We start from the raw sequence: 14,686 nt of genomic DNA, 5'->3' as shown, positions 1-14,686 counted from the left end.
GTCAGTCATGTTCCAACGAGGTCGTTTCACTCCTTCATTTTTGTCTTTCTCTTCCTCAATATTTTTCTCTTTTTTTCTTTTTTGTTGTCTTATTTTTCTCTTTCTTCCTTCATTTCACTTTTTAGTTGGGCATTTTCTCGAATAGTTTTCGTTCAAGCTTTAGATTTTGATTTTTTTAGTGGAGATAGGCAAATACAAGATGTACCGGTTCTTAAGGATTGTTCTTTTTGCATTCCTTGCAGGTAGTTTTGGACGCTTATTAGACCCAATAGGTGTGGAAAATCTACCCTCATGAAGGTATTTTGCACGATTTTGGTAATCTTTTTGTTGTTTTTTTTATGTTCAGTATTAGTTTTATTTTATATTCAAATTGCATCACCTTTTTGCTATGTTTTTTTAAATGTTCATTGTTAGTTTTATTTTGTATTCAAATTGCATCACTAGAAGAAGATAAGAAAGCTTTTGGAATGACTCAGTCAAAAGAGACAACAATGCTTGAAGCAAAGAAGATTTCATGTGGTAAATCTGAAGTGGATTTCATTGTCTCTTATTATTTTTATGGTAAACGTGATTTGATATGGTAAGTTCATTCCTTTTTGTCATCTTTATGGTTTTATTTGTGAATGTTTCCTTGCACTTTGACATTTTAGAATAAAAGTTTGTTCTATTTTTTTTTAGATTTTGCATTCTTTTATTCTCATTTTGGGTATTGCTAGGCTTTCAGATTCCGGCAAGGATAGGATTTTGGTTTCAATATTCACAAAATTGATTCTTGCTCAATTTTTCGTGTTGAAGATCTGCATTTTTTTATTCTCACTTTTGTAAAATCAACAACCTATTCTTTACTTTTGTAAAATGAGTGGATTGGTTAAGGGTATGATGGATTTTGATTTTTAGAATCAGAATTTTGATTAGTATATGACGGGGGTAAGGATGTAATGAATGGAAATTATAGTAGATGGTGAGTGAATAGGTATTTTGGTCTCTGTCTTTGTAGTGATTTTGTAAATTAGTCCCTATCATTTTGAAATGTAAAAAATAGTCCGTATCTTTACATCCGTTATGCAAATAAGTTTTTACTGTTAAAATTAGTCACATGTCTATGTGGCAAGTTTTAGTGCATGTAAGCAAACCCATGTAATTTAATTAACTTTACTTATTATTATTAAAAAATGTTTGTATGTGTGTGTATGAAAAAATATGCTCCAATGCGTGAAAAATTTCACTTGTGCCACTCCTTTACTCCTCAAAACCCCACCATTAATTAAAAAAATGTCACATAGGTCCATATTCATCCAAACCTAATTCTAAATGAAAAACTAATAAATTATAATTTTATAGGGATGAAAAACAGACAAAAATTATAAAAAATAAATCTAAACTTTAATAATTTTAGAAGGATAATTTTTTTTAGCATTTTATTTTATAAATAAATCACTAAAAATGAATAAATAAAGTCAATATGCCAATTATATGTGAATTTAATATATATATATATATATATATATATATATATATATATATATATTAAGTACTAGAGATGTAATAATTTTCTAACTCTAGTATAAATACTAGAGATGTAATTGCTTTGTGTTATATGATATTTTATAGTAAATTATTTTCATAAACACTTTTTGTTAAGTGTTTAAGAGAGTTTATGAAAATTATTATAATTTATTTATTCATAAATGGTTTTAAACTTATTTCAATAAGCTTTTTAAAATAACATATCAAAATATTTTACTGTTATTTGTAAATTGAAAACAATCCCGCTCTCATTTTGGCCACTCCCTCCAACGGCAAGACCTAGTACGATATACCTGGATCTAAAAACAATTTCGTTCTCCCTCACCAGTCACCACGCAACACCCCGTCATTCCCTTCACTGCGCCAACCGTGGTTCTCAGCAGCATCACTATCCGCTCTTCCCCCTCAGCACGTCGTGAATCCACGAATCCGAACCTTGGTTGCCATCGTCGTTTGTCGTTGCAGGTTCACACGCAGGAGACGAGGCTCTCGTTGTGGGTTCCCGTGATAACTGTCACTGGTTAGCGTGAACATCCATGGTAAGAAATTTTTCCTCTTTCATTTTTCTTCAACTCACACTCACACTCTTCCACATCCATAGGTTTCTTGTACGGGCGCTCTCCGTCCGCTTCTTCACTGGCGGCTCCGTGCCCCTCCGCATCTTCTGCTCTCATATCCTTTCTTGTTTCCTTGAACTTATTCACTGCTTAGTCAGAAACTCATGTCTTCCGGCGAAGACAACATGGCGGCGATAGAGTGGAAGTGATAGCAACAGAGATCAGAACATACCTGAGGCCCAAGCTATGGATGAAGACAGACCCGAGACCCACGATGGAAGGCCCAAGAGAAGTACCAAGCGACTTGAGTATCTGGACAATTACGCATAACAGTTATTGGGGAAGAATTAAGGGAGTTATTTACAACTGTTTTTCCATTTCAGAATTCTGTTAGAAAAGCTGCTAGGAACTCGTTATTGCAATCATGCTTTGTAAATTTTATTACACAGAATCACCCCACGAAATGTATTTAAATAAGATTGCAATGAATTAAATGGTAAGAAGAATTCCAGCTCATCACCTTTAGTGTAGAACGGAGGTTCCCTTGCCCTCGAAATGAAGGACCATTGTCCTCTGCTTGTATCAGGAAGCCATCAGAGCTGAAGCCCAATGTTTCGCTGTCTAGCGTTAAGGTCGTGACTGATTTGGTAGTGGTCTTTGATGATGGTGATATCCCTTAAATTTTGAATATATATATATATATATTTTTTTTTCTTTTTTCTTTTACTTTTGGTACTTCCTTAATATACTAATGCGAGGATGAAAATCTATAAGACCGTATAATTGTAAGAGTTCTGTGACTTCTATCCCCTTCTATTTATGTTTTGTATGGTAGTGATACACTAGGGTGAATTGTTTAATGTGGTTGTTTTAATCATCTATTATTTTTAAATTGGGAGACGATTTGTTTGATTTTGTTTGTATTTGCTTCAATTCTGGTTTGCCTTCTTTCCTTCAAGAAGAAAAAATGTTAGGTGATGAAGAAATTAGTTGGTGGCTGGTGTGATTTTAGATGCTTTAATTTTTAAATGAGAGTGGAGCCATGTCTGATTGGCTCTGTCCTATTTCTTGGAACAAAATTCGTTGATAGTGATAGTGATGTCCTAGTAAGCATGGTTGAATTGGACAATTGAAGCTACTTTGCTGAGACTGTAAAAATAATTTGCTTTTGAACAGTCACCTAATTAATCATGTTTTACCTGAATCAGGTTATTGATAAGTCATTTGGTTTTGACACTGCTGTTGAAGAGGCACAAGGAGCCATAAACTTTGCTCATGTGGAAGCAGAAAGCACTGAGAATGGTATCGATATTGTCAAGCTTATGGGTCGTTACAGTGGTAAGTATCATTTACATTATGGTAGTTTACAATTTTAGTCAGTTGGTATAGAGTTCAGGATTTGAATAATCTGGGTAGGAAAAAGATTTACGTTTTGTTTGTATTATTGGTACTTCATAAATTTCAGTTTTTATTACTTAAGCTACACAAGAAAATTGGTCTATGCGAGGAAAGTAAACAATATAAATCCAAAACATTTTTTTCTCTCTTTCCTTTTTCGACCTCCAGTCTAACAACAGAAAATGGGACATTAAATATCTTTTACTATGCAAGGTTTTTACTATAAAAAGTGAGACAATTTTGATGAATAAAAACTGACGGCGATTCGGTCAACAAGGAAATAAAAGGAGACTAGGAATATTCTTTATCCAATTTATGACAGATGCTTTTATCAGAAAGACATTAAAAAAAATAGCTTTTGAGTTATACCCGTGTTTATTTGGTGTTGGGTATCATTCTCAAGAGGTGGGGGAAGGCCAATCTTCTTTGACCTTTTCCTTTTCTAATTCAACTTGAATCAGTTAAGGAATTTTCTTAAAAGTTGGATATGAGATGGGGGGAGGTTTGGTGAGGATGAAAGAAATTGGAATTTAATAAGTTGTAATTTAAATATAATGTGTAAGATATCTTAAGATATATTAAAATATATCAATTTGGGTAGGGAAAGAAAAGAAGGTCGGGAATTTAATTTTAAAAGAGTTTTGAAGAAAATTGTTAAATGATTTGTGTAAAAGCTATTTGAGTTAATCAAGAGAAATTGAACTTGTTATTGGACAAAAATAAATTCAGTTTTTAGAAGTAAAAGTGGTAATTTGAAGTTAATTTATATAATAAAGCTTACTTTTAATTTTTTACACCCTTAGAATTCTGATGGGAGAATGTTAGGAGGGACAAAACAAACCAGCAAAAGCACCACTAAGGGCACAAACCCTTGGTGGATTCCCTTTAACAGAATCTGTTAGAAGGTGCTGAGCTGTCAGGAGGATACTGGTTCATAGGAAATATGTTGTTGGCATGTTGCTTCCCATCGTGCAGCACTGCATTGTCGTCATTTTCCACTTTTCTGTTATTTTCTTTTCGCATTCTAGCACCTTCTGTTTTCGTAGGGGCACCCTTGGCTAGTGCCTCTATATAAGGGATGCTTAGTATGTAATAGAGGACAGTAGAAAAATAATACAAGTTTTCTTCCTTATCCTTCTCTCTTATGGAGGTTCCTAGCCCTCGAAGCTAGGCTGTTCTTTTCCGTGCTTCTGTGCATGACAGAGAAGGTTGCCAATGTTAGATAAACTAAACCAAAATAATTGGGAACCTCTTAGCTTTTTAACAGTCTTGACTGACTTTCCAATTTTAAGAAAAATTGCATCGAATTTTCCAGAATAGTGTTTTTTTGCCTTTTTTTTGTTGTTGTTTGGTGAGTCCAATTAAGTTAACGAGTTTTTTGTTGAGCTGAAAAATAAATCTGATTACTAGTTTCCAGCTTTGGAAGAAGCTTGCTCAAGTGTGGAATCACAGTGATAGATCATGATCTTTTCATTTTGTAGAACATCCAACCCCTGATGTTGATATGGTTTCCAAAATAGAATGTATAAGGAGTTTTGTTTAAATTTTTTTTTTTGGTATTTTATTATTATTTCCCCCTTCTGTTTCAGTTTTATGTCATTTAAAGTTTGGGAAAATGGTGGGTATGAAGCATATTTATGATAAAGGGTGTTGTTTGTTTGTGTTTTTTTTTTGTATGGCTTCTCCTTTATTTTGAACTCCAACCTGAGAAGTATTTGAAGCAAATGAGTGATTTTTAATTTTACGATTTTTTTCATAATTATTTTAGCCAAGTGTGGATTGTTTTTAATTTTTTTTAAACTATACTAATTTACTAATTTGTTTTTATTTTGCTTTTTTATTATTTTTATGTGTCTCATCTCTTGTTAGGAGGCAAGTTTTTGGTTCTTGTGTTTGAAACTAAGTACCCAATTTTCAGAGATGAGAAAAAAGACCAAAAACTTTTTTTTTGATTAGCAAAGACTAAAAAACTTAACTTTGATAGAAAATAAATGCATTTGTTGTTATGATTCTATTCTCTTAACCCGAAGTGTTGAAATCTTTTATAATTTTCCCCCCATTGTATAGCTAAGTTCCGTTAAGGATCTCTGCTGATAAAGTGAAACAACTTGTAATCTAAAGTCTGCATCTTTGCTGATGGGATTTCATTGTGCTTTTGTTACATGCTGTAGAAGGTTTGAAGTCGTTGATGGTTTTGCTGATAACTAAACTTTTTTTTAAATGAATTATGGTCTAGTAATCCATTTGCTTGCTAATTGTTCTTCATTATATTTTGGGGTTGTAGGTGTTGGTTTTGTGACATATGTTTGGTAGTGAAATTTAAATATTTGCATGGAAGCCTAAGAATGTATTAGATCCGGGCATACAATGATAGAGGCAGAATCCCCATCATTTTACCTGGTGGCAATGAGGAGTAAAGCTCTAAACTTGGTTCATGTCCTTGATAGTGCTGCTGCTGCTACTACAACTGCACCTGTTGTTGTCTCACCTATGAGACTTTGGATTCATGTCCTTCATGTCCTTCTCTAACAATACAAATTTAAGTTGTACGAGGGAAGAGGCTCTGGATTTCGGTGCCTTGAGCGTTTCTAATGGAGGGAAGTAGTTACTTGATAACATATTATGCATTAATATGAGTGGGTTGACTGGACCTATTCAATTTGGTTTAGATAGATCTCCTCTAAATCCATCATATGACATTCTTAATGTAATTGCTACAGGTTATAGGAGAATCGGCTACTGGTCTAGTTCTCTGACCTTTCTGTAATAAACCCTGAGAAACTTCATGCAGAGCCTGCCAATTGTTTAATTTCAAGCCAACATCTAAACTGTGTCATATGGCCAGGAAATACAACAGAAAAGCCTCATGGATGGGTTTTCCCAAATAACGGGAGGTAACTGAGAATTGGAATTCCCAACAGAGTTAGCTATTAAGATATGATCTCCCAAATAAATGGCACCAATGCAATTCAAGGATATTGCATAGATATATTCCTAGCTGCCTTTAAATTGCTTCCCTATGCAGTTCAATACAAGTTCATTCTGTTTGGAGATGGAGACAAGAACCCAAGCTACTGTGATCTTGTCAACATGATTACTTCTGATGTAAGTAATACTCACTGCATAGAACAAACATAATGTAGTAATATCTTGTTTTTATATATCAATTTTTTGTGCTTACATCTACAGGTTTTTGATGCTGCCGTAGGTGACATTGCGATTGTCTCTGTCTGAACAAAGATTGTGGATTTTAGTCGACCATATATAGAGTCGGGGCTAGTTGTGGTTGCTCTAGTAAAAAAAATTGAAGTCAAATGCTTGGGCTTTCTTGTGACCATTTACTCCACATATGTGGGGTGTCACTGCATTTTTTTTCCTCTTTGTTGGAGCAGTGGTGTGGATTCTTGAACATAGAACAAACGATGAGTTTCGAGGGTCACCGAGGGAACATATAGTTACAGTTCTTTGGTAAGTACTCTTGTTGTAGCTAGTGCCCATAGCTAGTTAGTCATAACTCATCTTTGTATGCTGTTGCAGGTTTAGTTTGTCAACCATGTTCTTTGCGCACAGTAAGTCGTCCACCTATTTTGACAGTTCATGTCCTATTCTTGTTTGTGGCTAGAAACAAATAAGCTTCTTTATTATTCTTTCAAGAGAAAACACACTTAGTCCACTTGGTTGAGTTGTGTCCATCCATGTCCTGCATTTACATACTCACTTCCCTCACATGCATCTCACCCCCGAAAGTGACAGACATGTTGAATTGGGCCACATTTGTCGTTGATCCCCCTCTTCGTCGCTCCACCGACACCACTCTCACACTCGATGTGTTTAGCATGCAATTTCCTTAAGAATCCACCATTATCCAACTTAACCTTAAATCCTCATCAAGAATCTCTCACGCTTCCTCGCTCTGTGGATACTCCATTATCGTCGTCACTACCTCATTTTGATCAATAACATCGATTCTAAATGACGAGCACCGAAAGCAGTTGGACTTTGTCTCGATATTTGTCTCTTCCTTCTCTCCCTCATTGTTGTCATCACCTACCTCTAATACCACCACCACCAACTAGATTCACTTCAAAAATCACGAACCAAATCCGCCCATAAAATATCATCTTTGTCCATATCTGAACCCAAAACGCCTAAATCCAACCTCTTCTCCTCGTTGTTCGTTTGTTCCTCACTCCCCCATGTAGCATTGTGTCTCTTTTGTCAGTCGTGTCACCATTTCAATTCTTTAAGGGATTTTATTTCAGATCTCATTATGTTTTTAATTCATGTCAAATCTGGTTATTTTATTGATTTTTTTTAAAAACTTTGATTCATTTTGTTGTTGTTGAGCTTGATATATGCTTTAATTTGTTTTGATTCTTGCATTTTAAAATATTTTTTCTATAATATATGATGATTTTTAACCTTTGAAAATTACATTTTAAAATTTTAATTGAAAAAATGTCACAGGTTCGTAATCTAAACATAATTTCTGATGAAAAATTAGTGAATAATAATTTTATAAGAGTGAAAAACAAAAAAAAAATTATAAAAAATAAATCCAAACTTTAGTAATTTTAGAAGGATGAAAAAATATTTTAACATTTTATTTATAAAATAAAATTATCAAAAATGAATAAAGTCAATATTTCAATGAATTTAATATATATTTATATTTATAATTGACTATAAAAAATCTGTAAATATGTAAAGTAAGAAAAATATTTTTTAAAAAAGTATTTTTTGAATTATCTAAAAATTTGTAAAAATATTCATAATGGTTGGTAACTATTTCAAATAATATAAATGTTAATTACACTTAATTGATAAGATACTCTTTTTAACATTCTCTATAACACACTCTTTTTAACATTCTCTGTATAATTATTAAAATTTATTGAAAATTAATAATTTTGATAAGACCTATCTTTACTAATATTCTTAGTATATATCAATGAATGTAATTTTGATAAAACTAACTTGGAAACATCATTGACAAGTAAATTTACATGATTATTTTATTTTGTTTTAATTCAGTGGTCTATTGAAAGTTTCCAAAAATTTAAAATTAAAAAAAATATAAATTACTAATAAAATAACAAAACTCAAGCTTTAAAGTAAAAGTGAATGTTTTATAAACCAGTAACTTAGTTGCCTAATCGTATTCAGAAACCTGATTTCCCGGCTCAATTTAGGGTTTAGGATTTGGGGTTTAGGAATCCGTTCCAACTTCAGAAGAGTTTGTTCGATATGTATCATTGTGGAATAGCCAGCCCGAAAAACGCTATAGTGGGATGACCCATGTTTGGAAAACTTTAACAGATTTTACAATGTTTAAGGATATATTTTATGATAAAAAGATTTAAACATTTATTAAAATAGGAAAGATATCACATCATTTGAATAATTTTCAATTGATACTAAACAATAATTAGAAAATATCTCTATTTAAATTCGATTAGAAAATAAAACTTGATTATAATGCATCTAAATTTGAATTTTGAGTAAAAGCGGTAAGAAAGTTATATGAATAAGGGTCTAATAGTTAAAATTGACAGTCCAAAAAGTAATTTTAAAACTGACGGTCCAAGTCCAAATAAAATTTGTGTTGGAAATAAAACACTAGAGTGAAAATAGCCAAAAAATAAAGATGGTGTCGTTTAGAGTTAGAGTTCTGAATTTGGTATCTCTTTTTTCTGACCCACTAACAGTGAGCGCAACCATGAGAGCAAACAGTCAATAGAAGCTGTAGAACTGCATTACAGCACAATTTGTCCAATCTGACCATCATTTTGACTGTGAAAAGCATCGTTCCAGTCACAACGGCCAGGTGGGATATGATGATGCTTGGAGGAGAAGTAGGGTGCCATGTGTGATGCTCGGGCACAATAGCACCAATATTGCGCACAATTAACTACCATGCTAGGTAATAAATTAACAAATCTTGCTTCTATGTTTTTTATGATATATCACAGTCCTAATAATTGTGGTCCTTATGAAATTATGATAACGAATAAGACTTAATATATATTTGTTTTTTGATAGAGCAGTTCCCTTAGCTTATGCTTATGTCCATAAGGCCCATAATATTGATACTTGTTTGATCTTGGCACCCTCACCTTTATTTTTTTGATAAAAATGTCTTTAACGGAAACTGTTATATAAAATTAAACAACGAAATTTACGGAAACTAATTTTACAAAAAGCTAACGAAGTAGAGGGTGAGAAGAAGAAGAAAATGTATGTTAGACATGGGCCTGTCCATATGGGTTATATTTTCAGCCCACATCCCACAGCAGCCCAACTCAGCTGACTCAATTATCAAACAACCTAACCCGGTTTACCAATTACAACCCCGAGTGCTAGCATCCCAAGTTTTAGAATCAATCAAACAAACCTCAGTACCAAGAACCCTATGCCTTGACAAACCCTAACGTCGATTTAAATCGTTTGTTCGCACTTCAATCTCCAAGTCATAAATACACTCTTCTCTCCCCATTCACTCGCATTGGCTTTTGGTAGTTGAAGTCTTTCATTGTTGTTAAATTCAGATCAGGTTTTCCTTTTTCCCTCTCTTTTTATCTTATCGATTTTGGTTCATGCCATGCCTCTGTAACTTTCTTTCTTTGTTTCTTTCTTTGTTTCTTTGTTTCTTGCTTTCTTCGTGTAATCCCTGCATCAGGAATTTGTTTTCTGTACTTTATAAACCACCCATTAAAACTTGCAAGTCATCTGTACAAGTAATTAAAGCGGGTCAATTGATATATCCTGGGAGTAACTTTTTACATTATCACTTGTATTATTAAATTTTCTCTGGTGCATCTACTGTGAACACCTTAAAAAATGACAATGTATTTGAGATTGTACTAAGCACTACATTTTAGCCAAATGCGCCATACATGTTTAGCAAACTTCTTCCTCATACATGCTGGTTTTTTCTTTCTCTTTTAAACTTGAGTCTGTCTATTATTGTATAAGCACTTAGATATCATATCATCTATTTTTATAATTGAAAAAATCAGTTTAAACTATTTTCACATTAGATATAAGTTGTTTTCATCATTTATCCTAGAATGCTTGTTGAAATTAGTTGAAAACAACTTATGGACATATCATAAGCTTATTGAGAAGTTTTCTTTAATCTCACGAAGCTTTTAGTATCTTAAAGGCCGTGGCATCTTTTAAAGAAGAGTATAGACTTAATTTGGGTTGGTAAAATAATAACTAAAGTTTAGGTTGGCGAAGAAGTTAGAACATTGTGATAAAGACAGACTAATACATTTTAGCTTTATACATATCTTACAGGGTGGACTTGGGTACATCTGATTATTTTGCAATTGATGTGCTCCTCAACTGCCTAACTGTCCTGAGCTCGGAGTAAGTTCGAATACCAAACTTCATGTTACAAAGTAGAGATGCTTGTCTTGTTAGTTATTTTGGAAAAGCAATTGTGATTGAACTCTATCTGAAATGGCGGCAGATATCTTGGAATCCAACAAATTGTTTTTGGTTCTTCCACTATGATTTATGATTTGATGTATTTTGTAAAAAATGATATTTTTATAAAAGTATATATTTTTTTAACACTAAATAAAATTTCTGATTGGTAGCTGAATGTAACAATATAATATTTTTACTGCTAATATAGCAGTGTTGAATGTAATAAAAATAAATTGTCCATTGGATATGTTAGTATTTGAAAAATAGACAAGAAGAGCAAGAGAGTAAAGCAGCAGAAGGGGTGAAGATAGGGATGGCGGGCATGTTTGGATGTAGTTGCCATTGGCAGTGGGCGGAGGCGAAATCCATGGGAATGGGCTGTTGGTTCTATACCCATCCATGCAGTGAGGCATTTTAGGATTAGCAGCCTCTGTTGTTTATTACACAAACTCATCACACATTGTGAGCCATAGGAATTTCAAGCCTACTCTTCTCATAAACACAAGGAAATTGCATAGCCCACCCCCTGCTACAGCATATTGCCACTACTTCACCCTTGTTTTTGCATCGTGAAGCCGCATATGCCTGTTTCTCACTCTCTGCACTTTGCTCTCTCAAGTTTCCAGCAGCCAAACACTTGTTCATGCTTTGTTGGTCTCTGTACCCTCTGCATTTTCCTGTCCCTCAGCCTCTCTTTCATCCTTTTCCAACCAAGCCCAACATTGTTTCTCCAGTTTTGATTTGAGTACTTTAGTTTTGAGCATGTTATATAGAAACTATTTGCTTTGGTGTAGTAGCTGCTTTGCTGTACCATTATAGCATATAGGGGTCAGGTACTGCACTATAATGTGGGGTTATTTAACTACTTTGACTACATGACCAAGGTATTTAGCTTTTACATCCAAAACAACACTAGTTTTGACAACAGGAAATAGAAATCTGTGTGCTTTTTTTAGAGGTTATTGGGATTTGGGATTTTAGTACCTTTGTGAATGCTGCTGGTAGTGGTTGATAGGTTGCAACTAGCAAGCTTGAGTCATCCTTAAGTTCAACTTTGCGAGGCTGATAATAGTTGTATTGATTTAGTGGTTCCAGTTTTCAAAATTAAGTTGAAGGTTTATACTTTGTAGTTTCTAAAGTAAGCATTAGAAATTAGAAAAAAACTGTCTTTATCTGTTTTAATCCCAGTTGTTGTAGTTGAATAAATTGGTTAAACTGTTGTATTCCATGATATGTCTTTGCAGTTCCCATTTTTGCATTTAGGTGATAAAGAATTTATTCATTTGAGTTGCACAGCTTTACCAGTACCAACAGTCCAACACCATCAGGCCCTACTAACCTGGAAGGTGTGCATTTGTTCTTTTTATTATTGTTGTTGGAGACAAGTGATTTGGTTATCTCCATTTTTTGGTTAGTTAGGAAATGTGGGAATCTGTGAATTAGGGATTGAGAAACGTTTTATGATAGTTTTGGTTTGCCTGTTATGTTTCCTAAAGACAAATGATACTATTTAACCAATCAGATAGGAGCCTTGCTAAAGTATATTTCATTTACAATATCTCTATATGCCCCATGTAGTTCCTTTTGGACTATGGTGGTGTAAATTCTATTCTGATTGGATCGCCCAATTAGGCGAAGGGTTTTATTTACGCTTTACAGCATAATTTGTGTCTGTACAATGCAAAGTTGTAAACTATTTTTTTTTTATTTTTTTTGGTTTTGCTTAGTTCTTTACCATGGTTACTGATGGAACCAAAAAGCCTCAAGTTTCAGTACCTACACCACCACCACCTTGGAAAATCAATTTGCAGAAATATGCTGAATCCTGTGCTCTCAAACTCCATAGTCTTCAATCTATCATAGAAAATAGAGTAAACAGTGATTATAGGTCTCAAAAGAACAAGAGAAGGACAACTGTGTTTGATAACCAAATTGCAAGAAAAGGGTGCAGAAGAAAGAGGCAGAAACTGGGAATTGATAACCAAATTGCAAGAAAAGGGTGCAGAAGAAAGAGGCAGAAACTGGGAATAATTGATAAAGCCCTTGCCAAATCAGGTTTGGAGGAGAATCACCAAAAGAAGCTTCCTCGGTGTGTTCATCGGAGATATGAACTAAAGAAAAACCCAGAGAATGGTTTTTGCTATGACCAAGCTTTGGGGTTACCACCTTCCTTTGTGTCTACAAGGAAGGTAGGTCTTTTTGGGTAAAATTAAAAGCTTATGAAAGAGTCTATGGGGGAAGTTGAAGCAACAAGCTTGTGAATGTTTTAACATTCCCTTGGAAACACTAACAAGGATTGTGCATGTGCTTACGCAGGGGTAAAGGTTCGAGGGCGCTCTTGAAAAAGGCTCAAACAAGAGGTGCTTGTACATGATGCAAGCTATTATACTGCCCTCCAATTGGAGGGTCCAGAGGTAGTTTATTTTAGTTTTAGTTTTAGCTTTTTTGTTGGAATTTTCTTCTTTTTCATTGTTATACATCTGAGTCTAAAAGACACACTAAACTGATGTTCTGATTCAAACATATTGAAATGCATGTATCAAATAATTATTGTGGGCTCTCAGTCCAAAAAAGTAATGGTTTAATTTTATTTGTTTTATTTAAGGCTCTCCTGTATACAGGATTCATTAATGTCTGTATTAAGAATGGTGCTGGAACCCTATCCGGCAACAACACCACATCCTGGAAATCATGATGACTCTGTTCTTTACAGTGTAACCTATGGAAGAGCAATGGTAGATGTCCTGTTGCTGACTCCAGTAACTGCTTGGTTGGTTTGGTTAAACTAAACTAATTTTTCTTTCTTGACAGCTGCATCAATGTGGAGCACCAGTTTCTCAGCCAATTGCTCCTGTAACCTACATGTAGCAACCAAGTTCCCAACAAAATATGAGTACAGAGCTAGATGGAAGAAATCGTTGTACTTAGTTTGGACAACATGACATTGGTAATGATTCAAACAAACATGGTGTGGAGTTAAGTGAAAAATCAGGCAAAATGAAGCACAGTTCTTCATTTAGACGCCTATGGGTGTGGATAAATTCTTCTGACTTTGAAGAAGGATACGAGAATCTACAAATTTCCTGCCAGAAAGAGGTTCACTTTCTTCTTTAGATTCTTCTATGGACCTTCGTATTGTATTTGTTTTTTCGTAGTTTGGGTTATAAACCCAAAATCAGAGTCTGAAAGTTTAGATAGAAATGACTGAGAAATCATATTTGTGTCAATAATAGAAGTACAAACAAGTGGATTCTCCTTCCGAATGAAGCTAATGTTCTTTTCCTAGATGCTAAGTGACAATGCAGAATGATTGATCTTATACTTCCTTTCTACTATTTAAGCTAGACACCAGACTAATTCAGTAACTAACTGCTGTTAAACCAACCCTAACTGATTATACTTCTACTCTAACTACTTTGGCTTATTTTTGTTTATTTTTCTGTCATGGCCTTCATGAGTCTATCAATATGTATATTTGCTAAACATAAAAACAGGGAGAAATTTGTGAAACCAATTCTCCCATAGGTTAATGTTACAAGTAATCTCACTTTACTGTTGCATTGTCTATTTGAAAGGCTTTCATGTCAGTGTCATATTTCATTATAACAATGAGCATGATTGGATGGTGGGATCTAATATGGATTTATATCTGAGCTGACTGTAAAGATTTAGATGATCATAGGTCCATCTGTCTCACTAGCTTGTTATTATTTCTTTAAAGATGTAACTTAGTATGAAATGTTTTTTGTCTGAAATCACAATTAATA

The 14,686-nt window shown here is 33.9% G+C and overlaps 1 protein-coding gene across 28 annotated transcripts in view; it reads left to right on the top strand.

The window, feature by feature from the left end:
* Positions 1-1,767: 1,767 nt before the first annotated feature.
* The window catches only part of LOC100787335 (uncharacterized), a 14,439-nt gene continuing 1,520 nt past the window's right edge, over positions 1,768-14,686 (top strand). The window contains exons 1-11 of one of the 28 annotated variants that reach the window (XR_005889377.1): positions 1,777-2,066; positions 2,129-2,716; positions 3,293-3,422; positions 5,767-6,376; positions 6,508-6,587; positions 6,691-6,950; positions 10,785-10,856; positions 12,164-12,265; positions 13,236-13,333; positions 13,541-13,654; positions 13,731-14,015. Coding sequence is in view for 4 of the 28 variants with exons in the window: in XM_026126388.2 (XP_025982173.1) it covers positions 13,917-14,015 (99 nt within the window). In the remaining 24 variants the exon portion in view is untranslated. Of the gene's footprint in view, positions 2,067-2,128; positions 2,732-3,292; positions 3,423-5,766; positions 6,588-6,671; positions 6,951-7,019; positions 7,814-9,190; positions 9,406-9,587; positions 10,036-10,784; positions 10,857-12,163; positions 12,266-12,646; positions 12,880-12,899; positions 13,109-13,235; positions 13,334-13,524; positions 13,655-13,730; positions 14,016-14,686 lie in introns of those variants that run through there. The other 27 variants (XR_005889375.1, XR_003265150.2, XR_005889378.1 and 24 more) reach the window with 27 other exon arrangements.

Source organism: Glycine max, chromosome 17 (genome assembly GCF_000004515.6).
Source record: "Glycine max cultivar Williams 82 chromosome 17, Glycine_max_v4.0, whole genome shotgun sequence".
Lineage (NCBI taxonomy): Eukaryota > Viridiplantae > Streptophyta > Magnoliopsida > Fabales > Fabaceae > Glycine > Glycine max.
Note: the sequence above shows the minus strand (reverse complement) of the source record. Positions and strands in the feature narration are given on the sequence as shown.